Consider the following 12957-nt stretch of genomic DNA (forward strand, 5'->3'; position numbering starts at 1 on the left):
CTAATGCTTTGCTTATGTTGTATGCTTTTAAAATTATGTCCATCAGAAGGCTTGAACGATGCCTATGTAAAGTATGCAACCTCATCTGCATCATTTTATCACTCTTTTTAGACAAGTTGTTGCTGATAGAAACGCAGTTCTCTAATACACATAGTACAGTCCTTATATAAAAAAATTGCAGTACTCTGAACAATAACAATCCAATGCCAATGGTCGAAAACTTTGTACTTAACATATATTGTTCAACAGAATTCTCATGCTATGGATTTCAGAAGAATTGACATAAAATACAAGAAATAGCAGCATAACTATCCTGCTAATGCAGTACGAAAGTGCATACTATGCAGTTCTCTAAAACACAGAATGCAGTGTAAGAAAAATGATTATCTCATAAGCTGTCATGCCCACTATAATACAGTTACATTGAAGTCCACTACTTAACAAAATGCAGCACACTACAAACATATGCCAGATATGCATCAATAAAATCAAAGCAGTACAGATCCAAACATGTAGGAGACCAACAGAGGTGCAAATTCCACTCGCAGTTCGATAAGTGGCCAAAACATTGCACAACCACTCAAATTTGAACAATTACCCACCAAAAATACATCAAACCCACGGCCACTACGATGAACAGCATGAGCTATTCTTTAAAAATGCACACCAAAAAGACGAACATTACATGCGCAATACAATAAATTCAAACAAAAAAAGAGAAACTAATAACAATATTCAAAAACACATCAACGCACAAAATCCAAAAAAACAACAAGAATAGACGAGCGGACGAAGCTCACACCCCGGACAATCGATTCCACGGAAATTGATAACCAACTCCTAGAAATTAGACAAATTATAGAGTATACGGACCGATTAAAACGAATGCAATCAAAGAATTCCTACTAACAAACAACATCCGAGCACGAAAAAGTCGCATCCAACGCGAACACGAACGAACAGAGAAAGCTCGTCCGCCAAATCGCTCGATTTGCAAAGATTCTAGTCGCTTTTCCTGTAAATCACAAAGAATAAAGGTCAAATGAGATCCAGAAACAAATTAAATCATCCCGCAACACCCGATCCCACAATAAAACGTGGGCCGGTCGCCAGAAAATGAAGGAGTTCTCCCATGAAGCATTGCAGTGCTCATCGTACAAAGGATGCAGCTCACTTCCATTGAGCATGCAGTTCGGAAGTGTTAGCAGAATAACTATTCTGCTAATATTAGTAGAATAGACCGGCTGTAAAATATAGTAATTTTCGTAACAAATATAGTCAATTACAAAGTTGGGTGATAAAAAATATTTTCTGAATTACTACATTTTGTACACCGTTACTAGATTTTGTATATAGTGTTATTAGGGGTGTAGAAGTGTAGAATAAGTTATTCTACACTCACACTTAGAATAGTGTTACCCTATATATATATATATATATATATATATATATATATATATATATATATATATATATATATATATATATATATATATATATTGTGTCTACCATAACTTGCCACAGAACTAGTTAAGGGTCGCTAAACTTTTAAGGGTTTAGAAGTTATCAAAAAATATGAAATAAACATGGGAGCATCTCTCTAATGTAATAAGATGATCCAATGGAGGGATTGTCAAAATATGCATCTATGTGTCCTCGAAAAAAATAATAAGCATTTCAGCTCACTACGACATAAATATATACTGAACTATTTGTTTTTTTGTCCAAGACACATACAGTCGTATTGTTTTAATCCCTCTGTTGGATCATGTTATATTATAGCTGTGTTGGTTCAGTATTTTTTTAGAATTTTTGAGAACTTTTGCATCGTTGAAACCCTTAACTAGTTCTGTGGCAAGCACTTGTAGAAAATCCTACTCCTCCTGAGTAAACACTATTCTGATCACGGGATCAGAATAATATTTTGATCACAACCTGACATGCCTGAGTAACGCGTCTGAACTTCCCTCTGTACGAACCCGATCTTCGGGCTATCTTCGCAACCGTGGCTTCCCCCGCGAATTATTCTTGTTAGTCGGGTTCTATATGATGTTAGTGTAATCTAGAAATGTTTTTTACCAACTAAATACCGGTTTTAAATAGGAATCTCGCTCGTTGGCGGATTTTGCTCTCGGGTCATGATGAAATTGCGTTTTTTGCAATTTTACAGTCTAAGTTGTTCGACCTGAACTTCTCCCAGTGCTAGGTTGAATTTCCGCCAACATTGCCCAAATGGGGCTTGCGATATACCATTGGAAAGCTATGGACACCAGTGTCATGACCCAAGTTGAATTTTTGGCAAAATGTAAGCGGTTTAAGAGCAGTTTTGAAAACCGTTTTTTCTTCACACAAAAAACGTGAATCGTATTTTTGATCGCATTTCTAAACCATTTATCGAAATGAGGCAAATAATATGGCGTTGGAAAGCTGCTGCAAAACCGCTCCTTCCACATGTTGAAAGTTTTCTCTAATTCCCTACGGTTAAAGAGTAATTTGGAAAATCGTAAAAATTCGCAAACCGAACAGCCGAGTTCGTATTTTCGATGTCATTTCAAAACGGCTAGTCCAATTGAGGCAAATGATATGGCATTGGAAAGCTTATGAAAATTCGCTACTTTTTCATGTAGAAAGGTTTTTCTAATTTTGAACGGTTTAAGAGTAATTTAGAAAACGGTACAAGTTCCAACGAGTTCGTATTTTCGATCTATTTTTTTAATCGTATGTCCGAATGCAGCAAATGATATGGTGTTGGAAAGCTTGAGGAAATGCGGAACTTTTTAGTATATATTGTTTCTCCCAATTCCTTACTGTTTTAAGTCAATTTTGAAAATGGCTAAAAATGTGTTTTCACCGTAATTTCTACAAACTTTATCGGAATGGGGCAAATAATATACCGTTGAAAAGATAAGGAAAATGCGAAACTTTTTCATGTTGATGGTTATTTGTGATTCCTAGCCATTTTCAAGTAATTTCTAAAATGACGAGATCATTTGTTTTGCCTTTATCGCGAAACAGATTCTTCGAAAATGCACCACGTGAAGAACCTGAACTTCTCTGCATGTCTACTTGAACTTCACTCTGTTTTTCACGTGCTTTTTTTGCTCGTAGATCTCCACCCACTGCTCATAGCTCTCCATCCAATCACCGAAGTTGAGCAAGTGATATACCGATGGAAAGTTGTTGTAAACATGCAACTTTCCCGTGTTGATCATTTTTTCATACTCGTGACGTTTTTAAAAGTTTTTCATCTGATATTCATTCAGTGTAGTAGGTGAATTTCCTGCTGCTTTCACGTTGAACTTTTGTGACATATTTTCCTTCATAATTTCCTCATCCATTTCGTTAGTGTTGCACAAATGATATTATTTTCATAAAAACATCTCTCAAAATTTTTTATAACTTTCTCCTACCGAGGACTTAAACTTACACAAATGATATTCCTACCGTTTTGAAGTAAATTAGAACATGACGTGATCATGATTTCTGCCTTCATCGCGAATGAAAATGCACTACGTGAAGTAGTGAACTTCTCGGGGATGTCAGTTTGAACTTCACTCTGTTTTTTACGTGCTATTTTTTGCACTGCGTGAAGTAGTTGAACTTCTAGGGCATGTCTGTTTGAACTTCACTCTGTTTCACTTTATTGTATTTTTCTTACAAGAAATACACACCATGTAGTAAGTGAACTTCTGGTTGTTATCACTTTGAACTTCACTATGTTTTTGGCGTGTTGTTTTTTGCCCGTAACTGCCAAACCACTTACCTGAATTTACCAAATGATATACCGATGGAAAGCTGTTGAAAACGCACAACTTCTTCATGTTGATCAGTTTTTCATACTCGCGACAGTTCAAAATATTTTTTGAATGCGTAAAAATGTGGTTTTAACGGTATACATAAAACTTTTAAACCACTCATCAGAATATAGCATATAATATACCGTTGGAAAGCTTTTGGATAGGAGCATCTTTTTAAAACAGACAGACATTACAATTTTTTGTCATTTGAGACGAGTTTTAAAAATGGCAAAAACAACATTGTTTTTTGCCTGTTTTTTACATGTAATTGAAGGTCGGACGTCTCGCACTAGAGATCTTGAACTTCATCATGAGTAGCACGTGAACTTCTTGCAATAAACATTTTAAGCTTTTAGTTTTCCATTCATATATATTCTTACCCGAAACACATTTCGTGTAGTAGTTGAACTTCTCGTTGTTTTCACCTTGAATTTCTATCACGTATTTTTTTCAACCTTTGTCACAATAATTTTTGAAATTTCTCACACCGAGCACTTGAACTTCTAGCAAAAAAATTAGACTTTGCCTTTTTATTCTTTTTTTTATTATATGAAAACACACATCATGTAGTACGTGAACTTCTGGTTGCTATCACTTTTGAACCACTTTGTTTTTTAGTTTTGTGCACGTGAACTTCTTGCAACAAATCTGAGTTTTTTATATACTTCGAACTTCTCTATTATTTTGAATTGAACTTTTTAGATGTATTCTTAGAAAAAAATATGTTTTCAAATAAGCATCAAACAGTATTTAAAATTGAACTTCACACATTTATTTTTTCCAAGAATTTGAAAGAATATGTGTTTTCCGTAAACATCAAACTACTCCTTGTTTTTTTAGAATTTAGAAAAATATTTGTTTGTTACAACATCAAAACTCTCTGTTATTTTAATTTTAATTTTGTTTTTTGTAAAAAAATACCAATAATACATGGCTCACTAACATTTTTTAAATTGCACTAATTTTACTATATGTGAACTTGCCCTTATTTTATATTCAAACTTCTCACCCGATTCCGATGTTCTTTTTGTAGCATGTGTTGCGAGCTACATCGGCGAGACTCAAATGCATAATTTTGTGTAAAAAGCATTGAAACCCAAACCATGTTGTATATTTTAGAAGAATGTGCTAGTAACCTTTTTTCTCTCACAAAAAGTCTATGAAGTACATAGACAGAAAAGAAACATGCCTCAATGTCTCCGTCTCTCTCCCTGAAACACAACCCTCGATTGAAGCACACAAAAAGAATTAGCACTCCACGAAGGTTATGCATTTTGGAGAAGAAAACTCCTTTTTTGCCATTTTTTAAGGACCCATGAATCTGCACCGAAGTATCACAATACCGACTTTTTGGCACCCACAGATACACTACTGAACTTCGGGCAAAAGGTACTTTAGAAACAATACATAAGTTAACATAGTACAACAGCAGGGAAGCAAGATTTCTGGTACATGAGCAAATTCAAAGCAGCAGTGATCTGAACTTTTGTGTTCAAACTTAGTTTAGTTTGGTTCACAACATGAACTTAAAAAACTCTGCACATCATACATCTCAGCACGCAAGCAGCACACCCAGCGCACACACAAACACGAGCACACACGCACGCACACGAGCACACACGCACGCACACAGAGATTCTTTGTTAAGATCATTTTCTTTAAGACTAACAAAAAAAGCTAAAAGCAAGAGTGGAACATGTGATTCTGTTCTCACTTTGACATTAGAGAGCGTAGAACAAGGAGTTGCAGCCGAGTGCCTTTTTTATCTGAAGTTACATCTGAAATGTTGCTGCCACTCCCTCGCTGTCTTTGTTTACGAGTTGCACTACATAAATGGATTCAAAAAACCTGAATCAGTAAAAGGATTTAACCAATAATCAAATAAGAACGACCTTTTGTGGTGTGTTGAGAGAACTTCCACAACTGATTTATTTTTAAAATCTAATGCCTTGTAGCAGCCTTTTCCAGCCAGCATGTTGCGCGACAGAATTATCTAATGTATGTGAACCATGAAATCTGGAGTTAAGTGGAAACACCTACAAATTAGTTGAAGGTTTAATTATATAAATTTATTTTCTGGAGCAAAATGTAACCTCCACCAAAACCAGATTTTCCTAGGCCATTTGCACAAACAATTTTTGAGCACTAGTGTCACTATCGAAAACATCGACAGAAAAATGTAGTTGAATTTGGGACCACGGGTAACAAGTGAACTTCAATTTGTGGATGATGTTCGACTACAACTGTAGAGAGAGCTACATCAGATGCTTTGTTTCATAATGGAAGCAGTTGAACGAGAAGGAATACCAAGAAAAAAGTGAAGTTCAGGTTTGGCATACTGGATCGTCTTACCATGGTGCCTAGGTGCGGCCCTCCTACTCCTCCTCCTCGAGCAGGGCAAGACCAGTGACTGCAGCTTGCAGAGAAGGGCATTGCTCCAGAAGGCGGCGCAGATGCCTAGAGGCGCCCCATTGATCGGTGGATGGTTGGTCGCGGAGGCTGGTGAGGGACCGGCGAGTGCACCTGATTCACATTGAGAAAACATAAAAATTGACTTCTGCCTAAGCTTCTCTACATCTAATGTTAAGAGTAACAAAAACATTTTTTATCATGCCGAATTGAGAGAGAGACAGAGAGAGAGAGAGAGAGATTGAGAGGGCAGCATCAACACATGCCCAGAAGCTACAGCACGTAGAGAGTCTGAGTAGGAGCTCCCTGTCGGCTTTGAGCGAGCTAACTACAACAGTTGAACGGTGTGGAGGTGCTGCATTGAACTGCAGCATCCCATGTACCCGTCGGCATAGGTCCCCATGCGGAGGTCGGTGACATGGCGATTCTTTTCATTCCCGGAGTTGTTGCAGGCAGCCACGCGCCGGAGCGGGGGCTCCAACTTGTGGCAAGGCGGAGGGCGCACATGGCTCCGGCGGCAGCAGATCCTGCGGGGTTGATGGGGGCATCTACTACGGATCTTACCAGGTTGGTTGGATGGGGGTAGCCGTCGCGTCGGTCGGGGACAAAGAGCCGCCGCCGTCGTGGAAGCAGAGGAAAGGGAGGCCACTGTTGCGGTTGAAGCAGGAGGGAGGACGCGGTGGCGACGCGGTTGGTGGCCGGGGCCACGGCGGCTGCAGTGAGGACAGATGGCGGCGGGGGCGGGATCTGGTGACCCTCGAGGTGCTCCGGGAGGTGGTGTGGCGCCGTCTCCACCGGATCCGCTGGGAGCAGGGGTACGGCCGGGGGCGGGGCGGCCACGGCGGTGTCGGACGGGAGCGGGCGGCGACGGAGGTGCCGGACGAGGGTGGGGCGGCTGCGGCGGTGCTGGCCAGGGGTGGGGCAGCGGCGGAGGTGTCGGCCGGGGGCGGGGTGGTCGCGGTATCGCTGCTGGGGCGAGTGTTGCGATTGGATCGGGGAGGTGGGTGGTGCGGGAGTGGGGGTCTTTTTTCCTTCTTATCTTGATTCTGTAGTTCGGGAACATCCCCCATCGGGCCCTACATAGGGCTGATCGTGATCCAAATAACTATTCTGATCTTTGAATTATAATAGTGTTACTTTATATATACAGCCGGTCTATTCTGCTAATATTAGCTCAATAACTATTTTGATAACACTTCCACACTGCACGCTCAACGCAAGTGCACGTTATTGTTTGAACCAGGTGTGCTGCAATACTCGCGCGAGTGAACTTCTCGTCGCAAAAAACTGCACGCTCTGTTTTTCGATACCTTTTTTGCTCTAACTTTTTAACCGTTTATCGGAACGAGACATATAATATACCGTTGAAAAGCTATAAATTAGGCGATACTTTGCCATGTTGAACACTTTTCGAGATTCCTCACGGTTTAAGAACAGTTTTGAAAATGGTGCGACGTACGACGTGTGGCAGCGAGCGTTTTTCGCGTTTTTTCCTAAATTGCTCGTCTGAATGGAGCAAGTGATACACCGTTGAAAATATATCGTCGAGGCGCATCTTTTTCATATCTATTATTTTCTCTAATTCGTTACGTTTCAAGAGCAGTTTCAAATTACTAAATCGCGGAAGTCTGTTTTTCAAAAAAAATTCAAATTTTTGTTACTGTTTTCGCCCTAATTTTTGAATTGTTTGTCTAAACGAGGCGTGTGATACACTGTTGGAAAGCTATGGATGAGGCACAACTTTCATATGTTGAAATGTTTTTGAGATTTCTTACGGTTTTAAATCAATTTTAAAAATTGTGCGGCGAACGACGAGTGACAGAGGCCGTTTTTTTCATAAAAAAATCCAAACCGCTCGGCGGAATGATGCAAATGATACATCGTTGTGATGAGGACATGACTTCCTTGGATACGACCAAAAATATTGCATACATGCATATTTGTCAGGTGATTTCTAATGCAAACTATTCAATAATCTATTTATGTTATCCAGAACAAAAATACTTCACACACTTTTGTGTTTTGTCTAATTGCAGGTGTATGGGACATTTATACAATCCACATATGAAGACAAGGGAAAAGGAGAAGTTTAGGTTGTGTTCAAAAAGTCCTCTCACGTCACTTTTGGGCCAAGAGAAGATAGAGTCCAAGTCTCTCACGTTCTGGATTCAGATTCGGACTGCACAGACATATCTGACTCAAAACACCATCAACTTTTTCATACGGACTCCGAATTGGGTGATTCTTTTTTTGTTGGAAACTATATTTCGTGCTCTTTCCAACCCAATTGGATTCACCTTCAAATTCGTTCGGAGCGTTGAGTTACGGACGAAACAATCTGATGTTGCAGCAGAATCCGAGTCAAACTACAAGCCCAAAGGTGTTGCATCACCTCCACTTGGGCCCATGAGCCTTGTACGACTTAGGGTTAGTTTTAGGCTGCCTTGGGACGTCCTCCCACCTCCTTGGCCGCCACCCCTTGCTCCTATATAAGTAGATCCATCTAGTAGTTTTTTCCTTGGGATTTATTTAGTTAAAAGTTAGCCATTGCAACTTCGTGTACTTCGTTTGTGTCCAACGACCAGACCAAGACCGCTTCCGGACCCCCACCATTATCAATACTTCATATATATTTGCGATATTCAGATTGCTTTATCATATTCTTGCTCGTTCTTCGATTGCTTGCAGGAATAGACCTTCGTGGTCAGGCTGACCGTGCTTCCAGCATCGTCGGCGCAACGTCGTGCACGTTTGTAGTCGGATCGTCAAAGTCGTCTCCACCAAATCGATAGTTATCATCTCATCGAAAGATCGGGACCCTCGCCTCTATCAAGTGGTATCAGAGCAATGCCGAGGACGGCTTTGTTTTCAAAAATGGGAGGATGATGAGGACATGACTACCTTGGATACGACCAAAAATATTGCATACGTGCATATTTGTCAGGTGATTTCTAATGCAAACTATTCGATAATCTATTTATGTTATCCAGAACAAAAATACTTCACACACTTTTGTGTTTTGTCTAATTGCAGGTATATGGGACATTTGTACAATCCACATATGAAGACAAGGGAAAAGGAGAAGTTTAGGTTGTGTTCAAAAAGTCCTCTCACGTCACTTTTGGGCCAAGAGAAGATAGAGTCCAAGTCTCTCACGTTCTGGATTCAGATTCGGACTGCACAGACATACCTGACTCAAAATGCCAACAACTTTTTCATACGGACTCCGAATTGGGTGATTCTTTTTTTGTTGGAAACTAGATTTCGTGCTCTTTCCAACCCAATTGGATTCACCTTCAAATTCGTCTGGAGCGTTGAGTTACGGACGAAACAATCTAATGTTGCAGCAGAATCCGAGTCAGACTACAAGCCCAAAGGTGTTACATCACCTCCACTTGGGCCCATGAGCCTTGTACGACTTAGGGTTAGTTTTAGGCTGCCTTGGGACGTCCTCGCACCTCCTTGGCCGCCACCCCTTGCTCCTATATAAGTAGATCCATCTAGTAGCTTTTTCCTTGGGATTTGTTTAGTTAAAAGTTAGCCATTGCAACTTCGTGTACTTCGTTTGTGTCCAACGACCAGACCAAGACCGCTTCCGGATCCCCACCGTTATCAATACTTCATATATATTTGCGATATTCAGATTGCTTTATCATATTCTTGCTCGTTCTTCGATTGCTTGCAGGAATAGACCTTCGTGGTCAGGCTGACCGTGCTTCCAGCATCGTCAGTAACCTCAGGAGATTGGTTTAGCGGTTGCTAAGGCGCAAGGTCGTGCACGTTTGTAGTCGGATCGTCAAAGTCTTCTCCACCAAATTGATAGTTATCATCTCATCGAAAGATCGGGACCCTCACCTCTATCACGTTGGAAAGGTATCGACGAGGCACAACTTTTTCATGTATAAGAGACTCTCTAATTCCTTACGGTTTAAGAGCAGTTTTAAAATTACTAAAATGTGGATACTTTGTTTTTTGCGACACCAAAACCGACGTGTGTACTGCATCAGATAGAAGAACGCATTGCTTCGGTCAGAAAACCGCACTGCATCAGACAGTCAAGCAAACTTCTTGAGTTGTCTTATTGGGCATAAATTTTCTCAGATGAGCTTTTTTGTGAGTTTTTGTTGTCATTTTTTTATGAACGACAAAAGAATGCACTACTTCGGACGGAAAGCCGCAATGCATCAGACAGTCAAGCAAACTTCATGTTTTGTTTTGTCGGGCGTAAATTTTCTCGGATGATCTTTCTGTGAGTTTTTTTTGTCATTTTTTTATGAACGATAGAAGAACGCACTACTTCGGGCAGAAAACCACACAGTATCAGACAGTCAAGCGAACTTCATGATTTGTTTTTTCGGGCGTAAATTTTCTCATACGAACTTTTTGTGAGATTTTGTTATCATTGTTTTATGAACGAGAGTGGACCGCAGAGACGAGGGCAAATGAACCGCGACATATATCAAAGTGAACCTCATTGCTATCTTGTTGTTTCATTTTAAAAAATCGCACTTTCATGTTGGGCGCAAGTGAACACCATCATTCTCAAAAGTGAACCACATCCGAGGACCAAACGCACTGCAGTTGTTGATTTTAGTCGACTGAATTTTGAAACACGCGAAACAAATTGCACTTCATACAGAGGGGTAATGAGCTGCTACACACATTTCTAGTGAACTACTTCTTTTGTCCTCGGAGACAACGGTACTGCAGATGGAATGAAGTGTACCACATGGTCAAATTCATTGGACCGCATGGTGAAGACTAGAGAACTCCATTTTTACAGTTAGTGAAAGTAAACCCCGCGACAGAAACTAGTGAAGTAAATCTAAAAGGAAATTAACTTCTGTGTGATGGTTTTTTATTGTCGTTACAAAGGAAACCACAGGAGCGCACTGCACGCATACACACACCGCATTGCAAGCATACACATAAGTGAAACCACCATGTGTGACAATACAAATTGTTTTCTCAAAAAACATGACCGATGGGATGGACTACACTTTTTAAATAGCAAGCAAACCACAAGCATCGTTACAAATAAACTGCATTTTTTACATAGCGAGCAAACCACAAAAAACTGGGAATTTTGCACAATATCCTGCGCAAACAGAAGCGAACAGCCTGCGATCACCGTCCTATAGAGCAGAGCAGGTACAGGGGTGTTGAAAGTGGACCACACATTTTTGGGGAAAATGAACCGCGCACACATGCTGGATGAGCTGAAAAAGATGCAAAGATTTCATCCATAGACTAGCCTCGTCACACACTTCTTATCCTTCCACCACTGTATGTGCCTTTTCCCTTTTATTTCTTCTTTGTGCGCACAAACAAGCTACAGCAGCAATATTCGACGGTAAAATCAGAGGAGAAAAAAGCTAAACAGTAGATACTTCATGGGACAATAGTAGTTGCTTCAAAAGTCTGCAGCGGTGAGGAATCAATTCAGAGAGGAAAAAACTAACACTTGGTCACAGGATGGAGGCAAACCTACAGTCGGGAGCAGAAGCTATGATGTTTAGAGATAGCAGCTAGGCGGAGCAAGCGGAGGCCACGAGCAATGGATCAAACGACCTCCTTGGGACACCGCCACCTGCTGCTATGCTCCCGTAGCTACTGCTGAGATGGATTCAGTGTGTGCAGGCGGCCGAATCGTTCAGAGCTGCATGCCCGCTGGCTTTGAGCTGCAAGACACACACACCGCACGACGCCACCCACGAAATCAAACTGCATCGGGAGCCTCGACTGTCTTCAGGCCAGCTCACAGGAGGGAAGGGGATGCAGGAGATCTCGTCGGAGGCCGTCGGAGATCTCACCTGAGGAACTCACTGCCCGTGGTCCGGTGGTCGGGGGACGGCCGAATCCGTGGACGGAGAGCCACCGGAGTCGTCGGCCACCACGCAGCTGAGGGGGAGGGGCGAGTGGCCAGGGGTTGGGCGGCGCTGGCTGGGGGAGTTGGTATCTAGGAGGACGGAGATGGCTCACGGTAGCCCTGGTGGCGTGGGGATCTGGCTCCCCCGCTGGCCGGCGGCGAAGCGAAGTGGTAGGAGGTAGTGGTAGGGGCCGTGATTGGAGAAGGTGGAGGGGGCCCCGCGAGCAAGGGCGACAGCAGCACGAGGCAGTGGAGGTGGTGGGGCAGTGCCCGACGGCGGGGTTGGGGGAGGTGTGACCGGAGTAGGTGGTCGGGGTGACGAATAGAAGGTGTGATGATGCCGACCAGGAGGTAGAGGAGTCGGGGCGGCGCCGGCTGTGAGGAGGAGGCGTCGGGGCGGCGCCGGCCGGGAGCAGGAGGAGGCGAGGAAGCCGGGATTCGTTTCGGGTAGGACGTGCCGCGCGCAGAGAAGGTGGGGAGGGTGGGGCGACTGCTCGGGTGGTGCGCATCTCGCCGGAGAAGGTGGGCTGCGCTGGGCCGGCTTGGATCAGGGTAGGTGGCGTGCGGGAGGTGGGGTGGGGATTGGTTGATTTTGTTCGTTTCGGGTGTTAGCAGAATAAGAGGAGTTGTTAGCACAATAAGGTCTTAAGGGGTGTTATTAGAATAAACCCACCCTATATATATAATTTAAAGTGGCAAAATATTGGAAAGTTTTCTGTGGTTAGTTTATAGATAAAAGCAAGCAAATATACCATGTAATGAACATATATCTAATACAAATTAAAATGCCACGGAAAAAATCATCTTTAAAAAGTTTGTCATGGCATGTCTATGCATATAGTACAGAACTTAAGGTGCCGTGGAACAAAAGTATTTTAAAAA

At 42.0% G+C, this 12957-nt stretch overlaps 1 protein-coding gene and 1 long non-coding RNA gene across 2 annotated transcripts; both read right to left on the reverse strand.

Moving 5' to 3' along the window:
- Window positions 1–5271: 5271 nt before the first annotated feature.
- Window positions 5272–7269, reverse strand: LOC123101262 (basic proline-rich protein). Its single transcript, XM_044522789.1, has 3 exons — window positions 6771–7269; window positions 6150–6320; window positions 5272–5622 (listed from the first exon to the last, which is right to left on the reverse strand). The coding sequence occupies exons 1-3, from the start codon at window positions 7267–7269 to the stop codon at window positions 5570–5572; spliced, it is 723 nt and encodes a 240-aa protein (XP_044378724.1). The 3' UTR covers window positions 5272–5569.
- Window positions 7270–11032: 3763 nt separating this feature from the next.
- Window positions 11033–12667, reverse strand: LOC123102721 (uncharacterized). The gene is made up of 2 exons (XR_006449224.1): window positions 11694–12667; window positions 11033–11538 (listed from the first exon to the last, which is right to left on the reverse strand). It is a non-coding gene; the product is annotated as an uncharacterized lncRNA (long non-coding RNA).
- Window positions 12668–12957: the final 290 nt, after the last annotated feature.

The sequence above is a fragment of the Triticum aestivum genome, chromosome 5A (assembly GCF_018294505.1).
Source record: "Triticum aestivum cultivar Chinese Spring chromosome 5A, IWGSC CS RefSeq v2.1, whole genome shotgun sequence".
In the NCBI taxonomy this organism is placed as follows: domain Eukaryota; kingdom Viridiplantae; phylum Streptophyta; class Magnoliopsida; order Poales; family Poaceae; genus Triticum; species Triticum aestivum.

Bases quoted from the DNA above. Each gene is read 5' to 3' on its own strand.
- LOC123101262 (XM_044522789.1), bottom strand. From the start codon at position 7,269: ATGTTCCCGAACTACAGAATCAAGATAAGAAGGAAAAAAGACCCCCAC. The intron at 6,321-6,770 runs GTAAGATCCGTA...AATGTGAATCAG, and splicing joins ACCCCCATCCAACCAACCTG to GTGCACTCGCCGGTCCCTCA. The intron at 5,623-6,149 runs GTAAGACGATCC...CCATTTATGTAG, and splicing joins GGCCGCACCTAGGCACCATG to TGCAACTCGTAAACAAAGAC.